This window comes from Tachypleus tridentatus, chromosome 9, assembly GCF_004210375.1.
Source record: "Tachypleus tridentatus isolate NWPU-2018 chromosome 9, ASM421037v1, whole genome shotgun sequence".
NCBI classification, from domain to species: Eukaryota; Metazoa; Arthropoda; class Merostomata; order Xiphosura; family Limulidae; genus Tachypleus; species Tachypleus tridentatus.
In genome coordinates, this window is record NC_134833.1 from 36,130,166 (window position 1) to 36,153,539 (window position 23,374).

At 33.0% G+C, this 23,374-nt stretch overlaps 1 protein-coding gene across 3 annotated transcripts in view; it reads right to left on the minus strand.

Moving 5' to 3' along the window:
* Positions 1-885: 885 nt before the first annotated feature.
* Positions 886-23,374, minus strand: part of LOC143225056 (uncharacterized) — a 54,717-nt gene continuing 32,228 nt past the window's right edge. For 2 of the 3 annotated variants that reach the window (XM_076453751.1, XM_076453754.1), the window contains exons 6-10: positions 20,762-20,838; positions 19,849-19,972; positions 19,059-19,164; positions 15,432-17,040; positions 10,125-13,670 (exon numbers count right to left, since the gene is read on the minus strand). In XM_076453751.1, coding sequence (XP_076309866.1) covers positions 15,456-17,040; positions 19,059-19,164; positions 19,849-19,972; positions 20,762-20,838 — 1,892 coding nt within the window. In that variant the 3' untranslated portion in view covers positions 10,125-13,670; positions 15,432-15,455. Of the gene's footprint in view, positions 1,512-10,124; positions 13,671-15,431; positions 17,041-19,058; positions 19,165-19,848; positions 19,973-20,761; positions 20,839-23,374 lie in introns of those variants that run through there. The other variant, XM_076453752.1, reaches the window with a different exon arrangement.

Here is a 23,374-nt window from a genome sequence, read left to right on the forward strand (position 1 = left end):
ATGAAAACCCCCATCAATTTTTACGTTGAAAGTTAGTTTAAATGCAATTATTTTGATTAAACTAACATCTTTCAATTTTTTTATTTATTTATTTTTTTTTTTTTTTTTGAATTGGGTGGGCAATGTTATTTTCATTAGCCAAAGTTGTGGCCACTATGAAATATAAGATGCCCACCCCTGGTCTACTTTAACTCTAGTATTTTTTCCTTTATAGAAATAATTCGCATTACAATCTAGAACTCCTACACGAAGAAATAATATTTATTTAAATAGGTACGATTTTTTGATCATTGGTGTGATTTTCTCAAGTACGCAGCATCAGCGAATAGAATTTCGTACTTCTTTAAATAAATATTTTTTTTACTACCAAAACTGTAACTAATGAAAAAGAAATACTTATAGTCAGTCATCAAACAGCAAAACTACACATGGAGAATGTAGGAATTATGGTCATCGGTGAAATGTGAAAATGTTTTCATGTGCTTCATGAAAAGGTCAAAGTTTAAATAATAGTTAATTTCACTTTCCTGTAACTAGCTTATAATATGTCTTTTGTAAGATGTATTCAAATAAGTTATATAAATTTTAATGAAGGTATTACTCATTTAGTTAATGTCATCTTTGTAAACTGAATGTTGAAATGCTGCAAAAAATTATTAATCTTCTTGCAAAGGTAACGGTTACATACGGTAATACAATGTCGTGTAGACTTGTTCTGTGTCTGTGTCCTTTCTCAAATAATGCAATTACTTGTATTAGTTTTATCACTTGAGCTTATTTCTCTTGGATATTTACTTTTGACAGTGTTTGACATGAGATACCACACAAATACCACTTTGTTTAACTTGATAGTTTAATGTTGCCTGTGAGAATGTGTTTGGAAAACCTTTCCCACCTTTGCAGTCAAGAATAAATCATAAAGTAAGAAGCTGATCACCTTAGTAGTTTCATTTCTTCACTTTTATTTTATTGTTTTTCTTTTGATTTATGGTCCGGTATGACCAAGTGATTATAGCGCTCCACTTGTAATCTGAAAGTCGCGGGCTCGAATCTCCGTCACACCAAACATGCTCGACCTTATAGCCATAGGTTCGTTAGAATGTAAAAGTCAATCCTACTATTCGTTGAGAAGAGGGTATTCCAAGAGTTGGCGGTTGGTGGTGATGACCAGCTGCCTTCCATTTAGTCTTACACTGCTAAATTAGGGACGGCTAGCACAGATAGCCCTTGTGTAGCTTTGTGCGATATTCAAAAACAAATAAACAAAAATCCTTTGATTTATATGTTCAGTTTGTTCTTTATATAATATTTTCTGAACTTGAAGTTTTTATAGATGTTGTTGTTTGATATTAAGCACAAAGTTGCACAAAGGGCTATCTGTGGTCTGCTCACCATGGGTATCGAAACCCGGTTTTATCATTATAAGTCCACAGACGTACCACTATGCCACTGGGGTGAAGGCTGTTTTGAAGAACATTTAGCTTCCTGTCCACGTTAATGTATTCAAATACCTAAAAAAAATACCAAATGACTGTAATTCCAAAATAAAAAACATGTCACAATTTTCAGGAATGTAGGCATAACAGTGAGTTCACCAATCTTTTTGTGGATAATATTAGTACATAGAAGATATGATTATTTATATCATTACGTGTGCATGCTGCATTTGTCTTTCTGGAAATTAGATTTTATTTATTGAAACTTCAAACATTTGTAATAAGATAAGTATTGATAATAAATGTAAAAATCATGCTTTGATACAGTTTAACCTGTGTTATACAACTCCTTACGGATTTCCAAACGAATCTTTGGTGTGCAAAAAAACAAAAATAATTTTCTGTTTCTACTCCTCGTCTACTGGTAAATCACATTAAATGTATCATGGTGAAGAGGTCTAATAGTTTCTAAGGTCCTCAATGATCTGTCGTTTGGAGTCTCACACTCTTGTTAGGGCAACCGGAAACGAATAGGCTTGGGGAAAGTTTTAGACGATCAATAGCCCTAGTTTCCATCCTCTAATCCCCTTTTCTAAGTCCTAAATGGTTTATCAAACAGGAAAACTGTGTATGATCGCATTGGTCATGAAGAAGAACAGACTGTAGCAAGAATGTAGATTTCTCATTGTCTTGGATTGTTCTGATCACAGAATTCAGATCCTCATCTTGTAAAGATCGTGCAGCTGCTGTATAAAAAACCAGGTGAGAAGAAATCATGTGCAAGCTTTTACCATAGGAAATTAATATCTCTTTTGGTACTAACTGCAAAACCCAGACGCAATGGATGGAGTAGTGACAGACAGAACTAGTGAATCTGGCACTCTTTAGCCACGAATATGCGTGAATGCAGAGGTAGTTATATCGTCATCTTTCACTTGGAATAAGACATCAGGAATGTTTAGTAGCTATTATCGTGCTATTAAAGATCGTCTTTCCTCACCCATTCACATAAGAAAGGGACTACAAAAGGTTCCCCAAACTAGATTGTCTTTTTCTCTGAGTTGAATAGCCACGTCCAGCTGGATCACTTTCCGTGTGGTCGAAAAAAATAAAATAAAAGACAATAACATGCTGAGACTCTTTGTGACATGAAACATTTGCACTTTGATAAACACACAAGACAGTAATCTGAGAAATCAAAAAAGGGGTAGCAAAACAAATCAAAGAAGACCCAGCATAATGCTGATGACCAATACAATGCGCAGCTTCCTAGAAGCAGTACAAATCATTTATGGCCAAGCTTCTCACGCCCTTACTCCTCTGCGGACACAAGATGACACGACATTCCCGGAATATAATGTAACCACTAAGCTAAATGAAAAGAGCAGTTCATAATACTCCTCCACTGTGAGTCAACTGTGTCAGATGCCACCGCCAATTTCATCCCTCAGCGCTGTAAAAACAATTCCTTGGTAATCCAAGGAATTCCACTCTGGAAGAAGTTTTTTGTACCATTATGAAAGTTAAGAACAACAAGACTACTGAATCAGATAACATTCCTACAAAAATGTTCTCGGCGTGTCATAAGGAACTGATGCTAAAATATTTTTCTTTAAATCTGAAATAAATGAATGATTTAAAAGGAATTGAGACATACCAACATCATTACTAGTTCCAAGAAAGAGTAAAGCCATTCTGTGAGACTCGACATCACGCCGAAATAACCTTTTTTTTCTCTTGCTTAGGATATCCTTCCGAAATCTTAATTTAATTTCAGGCCATCCCATGGGAAACCAACATGATTTTTGTTGTTCGTCAGATGCAAGAGAAGTGTTGGAATAACACCACAGTTTTCATTGAGTTCACTAAGACTTTTAATTATGTTGATCGTGTTATTACAATTCACAGTGAATATATAATGCGCAAATAGCAATGGGGTAGTTGTGAAAGTATGTTAGGAGCGAAAACTGCTATTTATTTAAACAATGAAGACCAAAGAAGTGCAAAAAGTGAAACATTAGAAGCAAATCGTATCTCTTGGTTTCTTTAGATATCTGGGTAAAAAAAGAACAAAATATGTTTCAGAAATGTTCAAAATTGGTTTGGAAAACCATTTATTCATCAGGAAATTTAACAGCAATGTTTCAGAAATTTATCCATAAAATATATTGTCTCAATGCTTCACATGACCTGTAATTATTATTTTCTGTCTGATTACTTATTCTGTGAGCTTCTGTTTTACAAAACTTCCTTTTAGCTTGGTGCATCAGTGATAAGGTCACGAACGCTTTGGACTAAGACTAGAAATTCGATTTCCGCGGTGGATATAGAGTGCAGACATCATGTTGTGTAGTTTTGGACTAAGACTAGGAATTCGATTTCCCGCGGTGGATATAAAGTGCAGACATCACGTTGTGTAGTTTTGGACTGAGACTAGGAATTCGATTTCCCGTGGTGGATATAGAGTGCAGACATCATGTTGTGTAGTTTTGGACTGAGACTAGGAATTCGATTTCCCCCGGTGGATATAGAGTGCAAAATATATTTAATTAACAAAAACGTTCAGTTTCTATTATAATATATCTTCCCTTCTAAGACTTGGGCAAGAAGGTCAATGAAATTTGAAGAAATTTAAACTTTGGTGTCACTACTCATTTCGGTTCAATGCTCTGTACATATTTTAAAGCGATTTCTTTTTCTCTATCAAAACATTTAATGTATATTTTGTAATATATTCGCAGTTTACTCTCTTTCTATAGCAATTGTTTTATTTAGTGGTTTGGATATTATCTTCCCTCTGAATAATTGTAGTATAGTCTATGAGTGAATCTGGCATTTTTACTGTTTCTAAACTAACACAAACTGTTCATGTGAAAAATCAAAAGGAGTTTGTTTTTAAGTTTTCACGAAACAAAGGACTAAAGGTTGAATAGACAAGACATGATTTTATCTGATATCTTACACCAGATTCAGTTTTACGTACTGGTATGTCTATCGGAATGTGTCGGAGATATTCTTTCCATTGTAACTCTGCCCGGTGGTTAAGGCACTAAATTCGTAGTGCGAGGGTCGCGGGTTCGAATCCCCGTCGCACCAAACATGCTCGCCTTTTCAGCCGCTGGTAAAAGGGTAACCCAAGAGTTGGTGGTGGGTGGTGATAACTACCTGCCTTCCGTCTAGTCTTACACTGCTAAATTAGGGACGGCTAGCGGAAATAGCCCTTGTGTAACTTTGCGCGAATATCAAACAAAACAACACTTCATTGCAACTCACTACTAAATCATTTCAAAACTTCTATTACATGCAAAAGGTTATTGAAGAAATAGATAAACATGAAGAAAACGAAATTTCAAGTTCAGGAAACTTGAAGTGTTTACACAAAAGAAAAATATGTACTAAATTTGCCATTTAGTGTCCGGAGAAGATGGAAGTGTTTACGTCAACAGTAGTTTATGGAAAACCTTTTTTTTCTCTCTAAACACCTGGATAAATTCTATTTAAAGATTATGAATTATTGCTTTATAATTCTAGTTTTTTTTCAGAGAACTACTTTAACTAATTCTTGCTATCTCACTGTTTCATTTAAATAATGTTACTATCGTGTGTTTTTTTCTTAATGAAATTCAAAAAAATATTAAAAATAATTTTATGAACATAAACTTGTGGGGGTTAATAAAATGTTTATTTCACACACTTACTTATGCATAAACGTATGTATACAAGCAGTAAACGAAAAAACCGTACTTTAGAGTCTAGACTAAAGAACTGTATTACAGTTTCTAATTGATTTGAAAAACAACGGGTTGCTGATGATATACCCTGCAAATCAAAAGAAAACTTAAAAAGTAATATATTTTTCTACAGTTGTATTTATATAAAGTGGTATTAATACATTGAATACAAAGTATTCAAAGGTACATGAAATTAACTTAGAAGCCTGTGCAATAATTTAAAGTTTATAATTTAGCGTAAATTATACAATTCATGATATGACAAAAATTGCAGTGATGTTAATACTCGATAGCATTCTCAGATCTGTTCCATTTGTTTATTTTCTGGTTATAATTTATAAGAACATTGAATAAACTAATTCTAAAATAAACATGAATTTCAACCTAACAAGTAAATCCGAAAACCATTGTATGAAAAACTTTTACAATTTACATAACCTCTATTAACATACTTCATCAGTTAAATTGAACCGTTATAAAACTTTACCTTTCATAAACCCAAACATCTATATACATTCTATACTGAGCTTTACATGCGCGCAATGTATCTATATACATGATATTATTCATACCAAATATAAATATATATATATATGTTTGCCAGGTATTAACACTTTCTCTCTGTGATCAACAATCGACAATCAACGAGAAAATTGTATTTTCGAAGACAAGAATTAAAACGCACATTTTCGTTTTTAGTTAAATCATTAGATTATGATAATAGATCATAAAATCTAAATTACAAATACAAACTGCTAGGACTTATAAATGATTTTAAATAAAATTATCAATCAGCAATCAGCTGTTTGTCAGAATATAAACACGGTAATAACTACATTAATAGCGGAACAAAGAGAAACCTATATACAAATATTTAGTGATCATAAGTTTAATTTCTACCAGTTGCTTTCCGAAATATATTAATAATGAAAAAGACAATGATAATTCAGTAATGTAAGACAAGCCTTTGTTTTGTTTTAGATATTTCGGTCTTAAAAACAATTGTCACTTGTTATCAATAAATTTATAAGTACGTACTGTGTGAAGATTTGTATGAATCTTATAACCACGTGTTTATCCCCTTGTACAAAACTACTCACTTCTTATTAAGAAACCTGAAAAACCTCGAGTATTGTGCGACAGTACTGGATAAAATGTAACGTTGTTATTAGAAATAAAAGTTCTTCGGGTCAACAGAGCTCAGAACAAGCAGCTACTAAGAGTTTGAGAGAGTCCGGGGAAGACTGAACTAAACCTGATTTGAATTTTAAAACATCAAAACTCGATGTTGTTTTACTTAATCCTAAAGTATAAGTAGCTCCACTTTAGTTATGTTATTTATTTCACAAAGAACAAAAATGTCAGCGCGTGGTTTCTCACTCATACAGACGCTTCAGTGAAAACACTGAATGAAAATTAATTAATTGACTTTAAGAGGCAGAGTTTTAAGGATGTCACATTAAGAAGTTTTGATGACTAGATATTTGGGAGAAACCAAAAATTTCTCACCTGACATTGCTTAGTTCTTAGGGCATTTAACTAACACTCTGCGGGTCGTAGGATCGAATCCTGTTGTCCCCTTATTTTTTTAAAGAATATTCCAGTACTTTGCGGTGAGTGGTATTGACTAGCTACGTTCTTTTTATTCTATCATTTCATAATTACAGCACGATTAGCGCAGATAACCTATAAGTAGCTATGCGCGAAATTCAACAATACAAACAAAAACAAATCATAGAAATATATAAATGTTTTCCGATTAACTGGTCAAGTTTTAGTTGCGGAAACAAACAATAGAATATAATCATCTACCGGACAGTTCTTCAATTTCTATACTATTCAGTAAATAACTCTCTAAAAGAAGAATTTTTTAACTTATTTTTAGAAACGTTTTTTTTCTCCTGTGATCGTATTATTTTAAAGATGTTGGTTATAACCCTCTTATACATCAAAGAAATTTAAAAAGTTGAAAACAGTGAAGCCTTATCAGTGAACAGGAAGTATATTTTGGATTAAAATGTGATTGCTAATGGCCATCGATACTTATATTTTGTACGCTTTCAATCTTTAAATCCAAATTAATGTATTGATGAAGAAAAAAGTTACCGTTTTTCAATGTTTAAGAGAAACAGGCATTAGAAAATTGACTTACTGAAATTTGTGTTTATATTACTAAACATTTAGCGAGACAGTTTATTAGAGCCAGACTAGTAACTCCAAAACATATGAAGATGAAGTCTTAACGTTTAACATGATGCGTATTTTGCCGTTTAACTTTTTTTCTTACTTTTGTCTTTTTGTCTAAATATAATCATCTCTGATTAAACAGCCAAACACATAACATAAAATTATTTCAAAAGTATACAATAAAACAATTATTCAAGCGTAGTTGTAAAAATATTTGTTTCGGTAGTAATAATTACTTGGAAAATGTAAGGTTAAGTTTCAAAATCAAACCTATAGATGCACATCATTAGTGAAGACGTGGACTGATATTGTGATAGTGTAAAATGTTCTTATATAGTTTTGTTTTTAATTATAAGTAACTCCAACTGTTTGAAAGAGCTTCATTCATCAAGATAAATGTTAGTATTGGTAAAATTATGTTTCATTGTTATTATCTGCTCCTGTGAAGCTAGGACAAAAAGCGATTTCTCCAAGTTATTTTGCCACAATAATTCATAAAATTGCCGAGTTCTTAAGAATTATCATTGAAATGTTTAAATATTCTAGGTATATACGTGCAATGTTCAAAAATGTAGTCGTAATATTAATTCACATAAATTATTAACACAAATTGTTAAACACAGCCTTTCATTTATTTATAAATATCTAAAGACATGTGGCTGTTTAAAAGTACGGAACACCCGATTTAAACTAGCTTATATCTTAAAAATTAATCACTAGACAACTACAAACACCTATAGATAATCTAATACATCATCATTGTGTCAGTCTTCTGTGTTTTATTTATTTTTCTTTTATTAACATGAGGTTTTTTTATATATTTAGGTCTGAGCTGTAGAGAAACTACAAAATTACAATTAAGTAGAATATTTCTTAAAATAGTTGTGATTTTAACTCTTTTCGTTTTCCAAGTTCTTTAAATATCCACATAAATGACTACAGACCATAAGTTTATTTATATTCCGTTATATTAAGAACATGAATAGTATAAACAACAAAATTATGAAGTAAGTTTACTGCTGGTCAAAGCATCACGCATTATAAGTAAACACCCGCAAAAGTCAACCAGTATAAACATAATTAATATGAGCCATAAAAATGAAAGTTATTAGATATATGTTACAAAATTAATTCCTGGGAATCAGTTCCACTAAATAACATTACGACAGCTAATAATAGAAATATTAATGCATAAAATGAAAGAAAAACTCTTTGACATCAAGTAAATCTTGTTATTTAACACTCCTACGAAAAGTGGGACCTATTTAAATGGCAATTTCATTTAAATACAAAATTATTAGCCTAATATTAATAACCTTTCAAGTTGCTCTGGGGCCTATTAGGCCCCACTTTTCGTAGGAGTGTTAAAACGAATGACTACATAAATGAAGACTGTGGATTAGTACGCTAAACTAGGCTGAGACAATTCTGGAACATTTTCAATAAACATGTTGCCCAACCAACTTGTTTTATTTCTAGTAAGACCAGTGATTCCCAACCAGGGGTGCTCGCACCCCTTGAGGGTGCGAGATAGAGTTCCAGGGAATGCGAGATAACATTTCAATTTTTTTTTTTTGTTGTTGTTTATATTAAGGGTACTGTCCTATATATTCAAAAATTACTGTGAGGGGTGCGAGAACATATTAAAATTTTTTAGGGGTGCGGGGCATAAAAAAGGTTGGGAACCACTGAGTAAGACAATGCCGTTCAACTGAATGGCACGTAAGTGAAGGCAGTGGATTAGTGCTTCACACTAAAAGGAGGTACTCTAGCTTTTAAATACGACTAATAATAAACACATTGTTCAGGCAGATACTTCTAAATCCAGTAATATATTATTGTTCAGAATTACCTATATATATGAGCTAGAAGACAATGGAGTAATATACTACATTAATGTGATATTATTTGAGTTAACAAAAAACAGATTGTCTAGTCAAATACTTTTACTTCCATTAAGATATTATTGTTCAAAATGACTGTTTAGGGGCAAGAAGACAGTGAATTAGTACACAACATGATTGTGAAATTACCTGAGTATTTAGTATGCTTAATAATAAACATTTTGTCAAGGGAAATACTTTCACTTTCATTAAGATTCTGCTATTCAAATAAATCTCTATATAAATGAATACAGTAAATTGTTATGCTATACTACAATAATATCTTTCTTATGTTTAATAAGCTGTCTTGTTTACCTCTGTTACTTACAGTAAATGTTTTTCATCAGATTGAATTACCATCAGCTATATGAAATTGTGTATTAGTACACTACAGTATGGTGAAATTGCCTGAAAACTAAGAGTTTGATTATTAAATATATACACATATATTACATAAGTATATATATATATAAATGCTATTTTTTACCCTTCTTTTCAGTTTAATAATTTCAATTTTCGATTGAAATTTCATACACATTCATGCAAAAGCACAGCCTGAAATTTCGTGTATTCAAACACTGTAACAGGACTAAATAGTAATAGTAGGAAGCTGCAATTTTGCAAGTTTCTCCCCCCCCCCGGTTTCAACAAAATATTACCCTGTATAATTTAAATACACTCAACCTCATTTAGTTTGAACATAATCAGTCAACCGTCATTTTTTAACGTTGTTTAACGAATGAAACAAATCAGCTCTAAGAACTCTTAAAAGAAAGTATTTACGTTACTTTAAATTATTTATTTACGTATTTATAATTTTACTTAATTACGGATTTATGATTTTACTTTATTTACGTATTTATAATTTCATTTTATGTAATTATTTTTCGTTTCCTGAATTCTTATAACCTATAAATATCTTTCGATAATTTTATCATATTAAGAAAATAGCTTAATTACTAAGAAGTTATATTTAAAAAATATGTTATTCGTCATTTTAAAGGAATTACTGGTGTACAGAATCAATCTAAATAGAACGACTCTTTAAATATTTTTTCTTTATAGTGAAACAAATAGATATGTTTCAAATGATTTTAAAAGATGAGAACATTCATTATCAGGTGCAAGTCAAACCTAGCGAAATGTAAAGTTTTTAAACACATGTTTCGTATTTATTCGTAAGTAAAAATATTTTTAATCTTACCAGTTCTATCTATAATTCATTGAAAAACGTCAATTTTTTTGTCAAAATATATTTACCTAAATATAGAGACAGGGAGAGTATAATAACATAGAAGGAACATACAAAAAATTCATTTAAGAAAAAAAAGTTACAGAAAAAATAAATACACATAAAACAGATTTTTTATTCATATTTCAGGAACTTTCTAAACTCATAATAAACGTGCGATTGTTGAAAGATTATAAAAAAATTTGTGATTCACCTACTAAGTCACCAGTGTTTATGACATTCATGAACACTTTGTGGAAGTTGTGTTAGTGTCTGTTGTCATTACGAAACCTTATATTCGACACTTATAAGTGGTTAAAGAGGCACGAAACCAACTTCTCTTAATTCCATCGAGTTTCGAATGATAAAGTAATTTTAAATCAGATTGTGCCACTCGTTCTCTCTCTCTATATATATATACACACATATATATGTAGAGTATATGCGTGTATAAATTCCCAACTTGTCTTTAGTTGTCTAGTTCAAAGATAAAATAGATGACTTTAACGGTTTGAAATGATGGCATAACTATGCTATTTTATGTACTTTGTTTCAGGTGAGTGAATACATAATACATCGGCTATGAGATGCTGGTATTTATGCATTAATTAAAAAAAGAAAAAGTATATTAGGCAATCGATATGATAAATTAAGCTCAAATATAGTATCATCAATATACTTATAGACATATTAAGTTGTATAAAATGTGGGCATATGGAATTAGAATTCATTTCTAGAAAGTTCCAGTTTGAAACTTCATCTACCAACAACGTTAAATAAATACATGACACGAACAAAGAAGGCCTAACGGATGAATAAAAGAACTGACTGGTAATTAACGTCAAGCAAAAGGAAAATGAGTCTCTATTACGGATTTTTACCTGTACTAAATATTTATGCCGAGATTACCGCTAGGGTGTAAAATATCATATAATTCCATATTCCTTTTCAAATACGAATCTGAATCGACAGTCTTAAAAAAAAACTTATAATGAAAAGCGGAAATCAATATTAATGTTATATCTCTCTTTTAATTTCAAGAAACGGAGGGGAATTAATAAAGTTACTTTATAACTTAGTGTTTGATACTGTGCTAAAAAATTAGATATGAATAATCGTGAAGAAATCAGAAACCCTAAAAAAACTATTTAACAGCCGCTTTTAAGATGTAAAAAAAATCCAAGTGTCAAAATTTGAAACTCAAACTTAACGGTACTGGTTAAATTGGAATTTTGAGAAACAAACAAAAGATGAGACTTCTTTATTTATTTTTTATCCACCTTGATATTTCAGCCACAAGATTAAGAACACGATTCTTTAAATCCACAAGATTTCAGATTCAAATCCAGACCGTTCTCTCCCAGTTTGACTCTTAGGTGTCAGAGAACCTTACGAAAATTCTATGTTCAAAATTCTACAAAAATTGTGTTATAAATATAATGTGTTTTTGTTGCTGTTTCTGTTCCTTTTCGTAAACCTTTTGCAAACAATTTATCTCGAAAGAGTTGCTTAATTCATTATGAAGTTTGAAAGCTGTGTGAGCCTAAACAGTTGAGAAATTAGCGCATTTCTTCTAAAATATACTAACAGTATATATATGCCTCTTATACCGTACTTTAAAATATTTTATTCAAATTCCAAATAACATAAAATTAATGTTAATTTAAACAGTTGAATATCTGCATATGTACCGAATGCTTGCGGCCAATCAAAGTTCAAACCATTCAGTTCCTAAAAGAAAGAGTTACTGTTCATTCGGAAAGAAAACTTTAACATCTTTCAGTACTTTTATATTCTGCCGCTCTAAATGAAAACGAATACCAAACGTTACCCAATTCTTGTGAAGAGACGTCCTTACCGTCAGTGCATAATATACATATTACATTTGTAAATTCATAAACGTTTTTTTTTTTTTGTATTCAACTATTTCATAGTAACCAGCAAATAGATAAGGCCTGCATCTTAACATTGAGAAAATATGATTGAAAATACCCTCCATGTATATTATAACGGATGACATTCTTCCTTTAAAAATTCTGTCCTGATCGATTTTGTTCGTCTTTGTGACGCATGTCTGGTCAAGTCGGTGTTTTTTATCGTTGTACACGACCCGCTAGGGTCATGTTCAATTCAGATCATGATATGCGTTTAATTTTGGCAGCTGAAGCTTCGAACTGGTAAACTCTGAGATTAAATATTCAGGACTCATGGGCTAACATCAAGAAGAGTCATTTGATTGGCTGATTAGCTACTGCTACTGTTCCTACGTTTTAAGAGTGCTTGTCATATTTCAAATATTGTTAGACGCCACTGAATAAGCAAGCAACTGCAAGTATGGAATACCGTTTACACATTACATCATTACAATTGGAATCCCGTCACATCATTACAATATGCATTTCCAATACACCTTATTCCATTATTTGACGACATTCGTCGACATTTACAAGGTATTTACAAAACGTTAACATAAAGGGTGAAATTCTCGCCGTTTTGTGTAAAATAATATATATATTACTACATTTACGCTTAGAAGTTTCTTAAGAACGAATTCTGTGGACAAAAGCCATATCTTATCTGACACAATGTATAACAAAGTTTGTCTGCACACTTACTGGTGAATTGGTCAAAGTTCTGTTGTTTTTAAATCATTGTTGCTTAACTCTCGTATTAAATAAGTAGTTCAAGTTAGACTACATTCTTGATAATGTCAATAACCTCAGAATGTACGTGTACATGTACGTGTAGTTAAAGACTAAGTGTGTTTGAAGGATCGATTTAAAAGACTGCATTGCGTATACGAGTGCTTATTGACCTGCAACGACTCAAATAAAACATTCATCGACTTATATATAGTTTTACAAATGTTAATTTCTACAGAAATACCAGTCAATTGATCTTAAAGACAATTTCGGTTGAATCCATCTTCACTAAACTACTGACTAGACTAGTTTTACCGATTCTACATTTACTGATCTATTTTATACAACACATAACTGAAACAACATTGACTTATTATCATTAATCATTGATATCACTTGACGAAAAAAAAAACACTTAACAATTTAGGTGGTTACATCCATAGTACAAATTAATTATCCTTGTGAGCCTTTTGTTTATTATTTTTTTAACGGTTATTTATATTGGTGTACAGTAATTCCTCTTCTTGTAGGGGTCGTTTTCCTAAAGTCCAAGTACGTACCTGCAGGTGTCAAAAATCAAAATTTATTAAGAGCTATCAGTATTCATCAACATATAATTATTATTTTATTTCGAAGATATTTTTATTACGTTGTTATTCTTCATCCGCTGCGTGGATAAATCTAAAAGTTTTCTGTGTAATAAGTGTGCAGACAAAACCTACAAGAAAGAGGGGGGGTGCTACTTTAAAAATTAAAAAAGAGTAATAACACCACACTTTGGGCCAGGGAAATTCTCCCCTTGTAAAAAAGTTGTAACTCTCTCACACACGAATAAGTTGTACTTCATAGTGTGTAACAAAATTATTTTATCTGTAGTTATTAAAGCACGTAAAACGATTCTCTTAACCCTAATAACTTATAGAAAATAAACGCGTACGATGTAACTTCCAACTAATCCTCTCTTCATCAAGGAAAGTATCGCCCAACTTTATAGTCCATTAAACAGAAGCCATGTTCAATGGCACCAATTATAATAGCACAGAGCTTCTGGGATATGCTGCGTATAATGTGAAGAATTAATGTACCATTGTGCAAAATGATGTGAAGGCTAGTATTTCGACCAATATTTATTCCTAACCACACATCATACTGCCACCATTACTATCAGTGTTACATTCTTGCATTAAAATGTATCTGCAGCTGATTCCAGAATTTCTACGTTTCATTATAAGCCTAATATCTGTCTGCAGAATGAGATTATACTCATCTCTAAAACTAATATTGTTCCACACGTCATTTGTGCACTGCGAATATCCCTACACCATTGCAGGAAAACTAATTTATAATTTAGTGTAAATTAAATACATCTCAATGTGCGACTGACACCTACAGGTTGACCCTATAAAGCCTCATTTTTCTTTGTAGAATGACATGATGGCAAGTTGCACTGAGAACATCTGATTTAGTTTTGGAACGAATATTCTTGAAAATTTACAGTGAGCCAAAATCAGCATGTCTTATACAAGTGTCTAAGGAAAGTATAATTCGTTTGGATGTAACGACAGTTGGAGACACTTGTAGCCGACTGGAATTAGATGACTTCTATTTTTTCGAAGGCTCTCGTGAGTGAAATATTAAACTCATTTTGTCTTATGTCTGACCACGGTTAATTAACAAATCAAAGAACTTTTAAACTACAATAATTCTTCGCATCAAAGTCAATACGGTGTAAAACCATTAAATATAGAACATCGGGCGATTTTACTTTCAATCAAAGCCATATTTCACTGTCTGTTGTGTCTACTACGGGGAATCGAACTCCGTATTTGACGCTGTAAGTCCATAAACTTACCGCTGTCACATCGGGAGACAATATAAGACGAAAGACTAACCACTTACACTTCTGAACACATAACCGTCATTGAATGACTGATCTGTGTAAAATTATGGGCATAGTGATGTTGTTTTACATCAGTAAGTTTTATTTGTCACACTATTATATTAAAAGTTCAGATTATCCATCAGTTGTTTGTGCAATGTAGAATGGTGTTACCTATAGAAACATTTAATTACGTGTAAAAAGGTATAGAAAGGTGTGCTTATCATAAAGATTTGTTCTATTAGTCAACATAGTTAAGCACAGGAAACATCCAAGTTATATATTCATGTTGAATAGTGTTTCATACTTCAAAAGTGAATAACAAACCAATTCACTTGAAAAACCATCATTACTTTCTCGACTTTTCATCTTTCTTGCATGTTAGCTGATATGTATGTGATGAAACACTCATAGCTCTAATAATAATACAACAAACACATACCTCTTAGAGCTCCACATATCCGTCTTATGATCGAGAAGGACATGATACAATATTTTGAGATTTTTTCCTCTGCTGTTTCGGTGACAATCGAGATGCTCTCTGTACTGGAATAAAAGATTTTCGACTTTGGGAACTTTTGGGTCCAGTGGTTCCTGAATCGTTTCTACAATTAACTTTTCTGCTTGTGCTTGATAAACTGGATGAGCCTGAGCTTATATTTTTATCCAAAGCTCTTTTTTGATGAGGTTTTCGACTGGGAGAACTAGGCACCGAAGCAACGTCCTGTTGTTTAACAGAAATATTTAATGATTCGTTTGAATTTGCCACTTGCTTAGCTGTGGGATGTTTTGGAGCAAGAGGTGAACGAGACATCGACTTTTTAACAATTTGTTTAAGCATATCTTCCCGATGCTCTTTCGAAATTAAATCTTTTGAAGTACTTGAAGCACCTGATAAGGATTGTTGACCAGAAGATGTTTGAGGATGTAAAGATACACTGGAATCAGGTGACAGTGAATCTATTACTTTTTCTGGTAATGCCGTTTGTTGTGGCATCCTTGACGCAGCTTTGGATTTCTTCAAATCTTGATAGGTTGCAGAAGATGGAGCTACAGGAGGTTGCTTGGGCATGGATGTTGCCTTTGCTGTGTGAACTGTCATTACACTACGTGGTGTGGACGACATCTGCTCCCATTTACGTTTTAATTCCTCAAAGCAGTTTCCCATTTCATCGCTCTTTCGATTTTGTGTAACTTTATTAAAATTTTCTAAATGTCTATCTACACAGTCTTGGTTATTTTGCCAATTCACCTGAATGTCGTGGAGAGACGAGTCAGTATCTTGGATTATGTTGTTGGAGTTTTTATCTCCTGCTCTGTTTTGCAGCATTTTAGATTCCGTCTCATTCAATCCAGTTGAAGGAAAAGCTAGATTTACTGCTCTTTGGAATAGTTCCCTTGCAGGATCTGTATTCAGTATTGTGGTTAATCTTTCCTCTGAATGTTCATCAATGATATATCCTTTGTTGTGCAAAGGCAGTATATATTTAAAAGACTCTGTAGAACTTTCATTGTCAAGTTTATGCCGTTGTTCGTGGTCTTTTAACTTTGAAACTCCATTAACCGCAGTGTTTTCTTTACGTGTAAAAACATTATAGTTTTGGTTATTGACCTTCGAAGAAGGTGTACGTGGAAGATTATCATCCATAAATGCTATTTTCAAGCCTCCAAACTCATTAGATTTTCTGGATCGTCTCAATGACGATGTCTTAGCTTCCTCATTCAAAACACAGTTATAACCATCAGTTTCAATGGGTGGATTACGAGTTACATCAGGCATCATAAGTGTTTGTAGGGGTTTTTGTTCTGTAGTAGGTATGATTGCGGTAGGCGAATCGTTATCGGTTTGCTTAATATCTCGATTTCTGACTTTTAAGTCCAAAGCAAATGGTAAAACAGAAAGCGGCCTGAGTTTGGTTAAAAGTATTTCGCACAAGTTGGTAGTTAATGGAGAAGCCAGAAGACTAAGTAGAGCATCGGGTTGATAATGCTGACGAATCAAAGGTTCGCATGAAGTCACGTGAAGAAACCACCAATCCATGAGCCCAAGACTATAGACAGTGGGAGAAGAAACAAAAGAAAATTATATAAACGTTAGTTATAGTACGCTGAACTTACTGACAGTTGTTAAAAAACGCTAAATTGTAATGGAATTTGATTATATTGTTATAATCACATTCTGGTTTATGGCTTAAATATAATCGCTCAGGAGGTGATTGAGAAACGTTTCCAGTTTATCAGTGCATTAGCAATACGTATATTATAAGCAATGAATCCTTTGAAATCTAAATAAATATATACACCAGTTTAAATTTCAAAAAGTTACATTTCTGAATAACAACCATAACGTTTAGTTGTGTATAAAATTACTACAAGTGCTAAATTTGAGTCCAAAAAATATGTCTACTGATTATACTGTTAATAAAACATTAAATATTAATGTATGATAATTTATCAGTATTAATATTACCACTAGTGGTGGTATTCTTTTACATAGATTACACTATGTAACAAAAATTTTGTTTCTGAATGGTATGTGATATTTCTTAATTGCTTATGGTGTAAAAGTACAGAAAATGGTCATTATTCCCTTCAAACTTTGCTTTTGTGACCTGGATAATGGAATTTAGAAATTAACCTATTTTCTATGTAAAAATGAGCAAATTTGCACATTTTCATTTACATAAGGTCTGAATAAAACAACATATGAATCAAGGTTTACATGTATTTATACTAAAGTTATACGAAAATGAACAAAAATGATTAGAAGTGAGTAATTTTTCGAGATTTGCAACTGTTATGTAAATCACTTTCACGTATCAGTCCTCAAATATAGTCTCCCATCATGTTTTCATTATACGTTCCTTGGTAACGGCGTTCAAAGTCCAGTATATCTTGGTGGAAGCGCTCGTCTTACTTTTTTGAGTATACTCTTATGTTCTCATTCAATTTATCAAGATAAGCGTCAAGGATATGGACTTTCAGGGACATCCTGCAACCCATTTTGCTGTAGTTCTTCACCAGAGCCTCATCCAGTTTCACATGGTTTTGACCTTGTGATGGTCCAAGAAGCCCCGAACCACTGCGACAAAGCTGCCCAAGCTTTTTTTCCTTTTCACTGAACTTCTTGAGGAATTCTGTGTGCTCCAGGATCTTCTTTATTTGTGATCCAACGAAGACACTAGCTTTGACCTTTGCCTCATACAGCTTATGGAAGAAGTCTCGAAGGTACTTGAAGGCTGCAGATTCCTTATCTGTGACAAATTGTTTCATAAGACCCAATTTTATGTCCAGTGGTGGGAACAACATCTTCTGGAGGTCCACTAGTGGCTCACACTTGACATTGTACCTCCCCACACAGAACTCGGTCTGTTGTGGCAAGTGCTTCCTGTTGTAGTGCGCTGCGGTGTCCCTGCTGCCCCAAAGACAAAGATAACAGGGAAACTTGGTAAAGCCTCCTTGGAGACCCATCAGGAATACCACCATTTTGAAGTCTCCGATAACCTCCCAGCCATACTCAGCATACTCAAGGCTTCTAGCCAGGTCTTGACACTGTTGTATTCCTCTTTGAGGTGCACCGAATGAGCCAGGGTAAGAGACGGATACTTATTCCCGTTATAGAGCAGCACAGCTTTGAGGCTTCTGGATGAGCTATCAGTGAAGAGGCGTCACTCGTTCGGGTTACAGGCAATTTCAATTGCCTCGCACAAACCGGATACATTGTGGCAGAAGCAGAGTCCATCTTGAAGGGCGAAGAAGCTTGAAAAATGTCGGTGACGCTTCCTCTGACTTGCGACTTGCACACTTTTATTCAAGAAAATTCTTGTAAGTTCGAGAAAATTCTCTATCAGCTAGTACTCAGCACTGAATCTACCTGGAATGTTCTAGAAAATGGGTAAATTTGAAAATTTCATTACTCAGGTCACAAAAACAAAGTTTGAAAGGAAGAATAGGTCTTTTCCGTTTACTTTAGGCATAAGCAATTGGAAATAACAGTAAAAATTTTGTTACATAGTGTTATTTTTATTTAGGTTAAAATTGTCTTTTCTGACATCTTAGCAGCACTTACTTCAAAAGACCGAGAACAAACATATAAAATCTGCAGGTGTTTCCAATCATCTCATCCTTCCCAGCAATATACTTAACAAGATCTTGAAGTTCTTTGGTCGGATGACCTAAAAACAAACGTGACTATTGTGATTTTTAGAGACACAGTATAGTAAAGAAGTACGACTTCTTTATTTCAGTAAAATATCAGATTTTTTTACAAAATTGTGCACACAAAATATAGTTTGATTTGTTTGAATTAAGACGCAACTTTACTCGGGAGCTATCTGCCCTGACCGTCTCTAATTTACCAGTGAGTAGCAGGCTAGATGGAACGCAGCTAGTCAAGGTTACCCACCACCATCTCTTGGGCTACTGATTTACCAACAAATAGTAAGATTAACCGAAACATTATAACGTTTCTACGGCTGAAAGAACAAACATGTTCGTTGATATGGTTTTATCAAAATATATATCTATAGATTATTATTGTTGTTGTTGTTTTTGCGTAATTTGATTTTTTTCCACATGCATATATAAATTTTTTTGCAAATAACCTAATAGAGGATCAGCGCTATATCGGAAGACTTATAACGCTAAACTCCGGATTTCGATATCCGTGGTGGGAATAGCACAGATAGCTCATTTAATAGTTATGAACTTAACAAGAAACTCTTGCTATAAATAACTAAAGCTAATATAAAGTTTAATTTAAAGAGTATCCAAAACAATAATTTTGAATATAAGATTTACTTGCTTTAAAAAGTTCTTAGATAATTACTAAATGAACAAATTACAAGATTTTAATTTACCAAACTGGGAAGATGCCTGCGCTACTTTCCACGGTGAATTAGCGACAGAATTTGAACCAGTGTCAGAGGAAAGGAGTCCGTTTTCTAAGACGTTGTGTAAAGCTGGACACAGATATTTTAGTACCTTAAAATAATAATGAAGAAACAGAACAACTTAAAGTGAATAACTTGATAAAGGAAAGCTAGAATACAGAAAACTTTTGACTCTTAATATCAGCGAAAATGGATTCTGAGGACATACAAAAAACAAAGAAAGTAAAATATGGATAATACACAAGTATATATATACGTACATACATATGTATACCTATCACATCTCAATAGCTGAGCAACTGCGATATTTATTTTCTCGAACGTAATTTTCTCCAGTTTTCTAACACATTTTTTGTTCAAATCGTAACTGAAATTTTAAAGATTACCATAATGTTAGCGCAACGTTTCTTGCAATATTTGATATATACGTACCGCCATGATTATTTGATAAACGTTGACTTATATGATTCATACATATTTTAACTACCAATCCATCCGCATTGAATCAGAAGGTATATTTAAATAAATTTAAATAGGGAAGTATTGAAATATAACCATTTCTAATAATTTTTTTCTTACTAACTTATACATATTTTTTCTTTAGTTTTCGTGATTTCCACAGATATGAGGTCAAACCTCTTGTTAACAAAGGCGCTTTTAGTTGTCAACCAAGGAAGAATAACGCATACAATGATACATAACGTAATAATTATAATTATATCACGATTGCTTAAATTATTTTAGATGATTGCTTCAAATAGATCCTGGTCTTTATCTTTTGGCTTTGGATCAATCCAGGGCATTGATGAAGAGTGGTGTTTAAGGAGAATGCTAAACTCAGATGGGCGAGACGAAACATGAACAAAACATTAAAAATTACCTTTTGTTTAAGATTTTCTTGCTCATCTCCATGACATAGGAGTAAGTCAACGGCCATAGTAACGTTCTGCAACAATCCTAAACAAAAATATGTTAGAATATGTTTTCTTTATAGATGAAGGATTAGAAAAAAAACATAACAAGGTCAGAAATGTCTTTCTTATCGAAAAGTTTGTATGTTTTAATTTTTATTGGAAAAAGTAAAACAAGAAAATCATTGGTAAACGAATATACCGTTTTATATTTTACAGGATCCTTTTGGAACTTACTAAACTTAACTGAAAATGGAAATGGAAGGTAGTTTTGTAACTCAAGATAGCATTTTGTCATCTGATGAAATTATATAGAACTGAAACAGGATGTAGGAGAGGTGGAACTTTACCAAATAATTGCGATGTTTTGAAATTTAAAAAATGGAGTAATCATAACTGAAACAAGTGTTTAGAGAATATATACATGATATGATATATTAGAACCAACTGTATTTGCGTTATGCCTGAAAAACGTACAATCTTAACATCTCATGATACACGAGTAAAATCGATGTCTATATTTTCTGAAGAAACGTTTATCATTTCACAATCATGTTGTTTTTAAATTAGAAAACTCAGAAACTTGTCAACAAAAGATCGTCAAATTAAATTACAACTATCTTTTGTTGTTGTTCTTGTTGTTTTTTTAGAATTTTCGCACAAAACTACAAAAGGATTGTCTGAGCATAGCCGTCGTTAATTTTGAATTGGTAGTCTATAGAAAAAGACAACTGGTCACCAGAGTCTACGGTCAACTCTTGGTCCTTTGTTTGCCACTCTTACAACAAATCCATGATCTCAAAACGCGGAGTATGTTTATACAGTAATTGGAAGACAGTCACGTATTCCCTGGTTCACAATACAGGCATGCTAATCATTAGCCCACGTCAAACATTAAAATGTAATAAACAGAACACTCACATCGCTTTCAAGGAATTAATATTTCTAATTACAAGGTATTGATATAAATCATGACAACTGATTAAAAATCCTCAAATTCAACGTCCATTAAAGCACCTAAGGTGTGATATATCTTTGTAATAGTGACTACTAATGTGTTATCGTTCAATCATGTACAACCCTAGCCATTTGTTTTATGTCTACAAGTCGTCCTAAAAGTATGGGTAATTTGTAGCTTTCCTTAATTTCAGATACGTGACTGATTGTGGTACTGTCAAAGCATGAGAAGAGTGAATTAATCCTACTTTCATTCCAAACTTGTTTCGAATTACAAGGACAGCATGTGAAATACATTTCTGTGAAATTTATTGAAATTCCTGTAGATCCAGACTTTTCGGACACCCACCTATTATATAATTTCAGGCCTAGCATGGCCTCATAATTACAGCGCTCGACTCGCAATATGAAGATTACGGGTTCAAATCCCCGTCACCGACTATGCTCACTCTTTCAGCGGTGTAATGTTATAATGTGATGGGCAATCCCACTTTTCGGTGATAAAAGAGTAGCCTAAATGTAAATTGGGGTTGGTGTTAGCTAGCTGCCTTCACTCTAATCTGTCATTGTTAAATTAGAGGTAGCTAGCACAAATATTCCCCTTGTATTTATGCGCTAAATACAAATCAAATCAATTATTTATCTTATGAATAAAGTTGTTAATGAAACTTGACAGTGAATCAAATGTATTGACAACGAACACTTGTCTAGAGTATGAAATAATACATTTATTCGTCCTTCTTCGGTTGTAATAATATTCGATAGAAATGAGACACATAAGAGCTATGTATCAATGTAAGGAAGAGTGATATAGTTTTCTTAATTGTGTGTGTTATTTATTATTTAGCAGTAATGCAAATCATAAATTCTCCTTACATCTATAAAAAATTTTCAAATTCAAATTTCTACCGTCAAGAGTAAGTATGTCGTTAGCAGACCCTGTTTTTACACATAATCCTCACCCCAAGTGGCACAGGAGCATGTCTTCGGACTTGCAACACTACAAACCAGGTCCGTCAATTGGCACAGTACATACAGCCCATAGTGCTTAGCTACAAACAAACTTTCACACTTGTTTGATCGCATGTTGTCTAAATAACAATTAGTGCTCTCAAGTTCGGGGAAATACATAATGATGGCGAAATTTAAACGAAAGTTTAATCAGTCACTTAAAGTGATTTAAACAAAATCTTCAATATAGGAAAATATTTTTAAATATAATTTTGGTTAATGAAAATCCTGGTCCTGAATGTAAATTTCATTGAGTGTCAGTACACCTCTTACCAATTAACGTACCTTATTCAACGCACGAGCAGCACAGGGGTTCCTTAGGGATGGTATAGGAAATCGGCTTTCCTATGTTACTTCCTTGAGATCATGAATAATAGCGTACGCCAGATTTGGCTGAGATCAATTGAATAGCAGGGGAGTTTGTTTGTTTGTTTTTTTAAATTTCGCGCAAAGCTACTTGATGGCTATCTGCGCTACCCGTCCCTAATTTAGCAGTGTAAGACTAGAGGGAAAGCAACTAGTCATCACCACTCACCGCCAACTCGTGGACTACTCTTTTACCAACGAATAGTGGTATTGACCGTCACATCATAACGTCCCCACGGCTGGGAGGG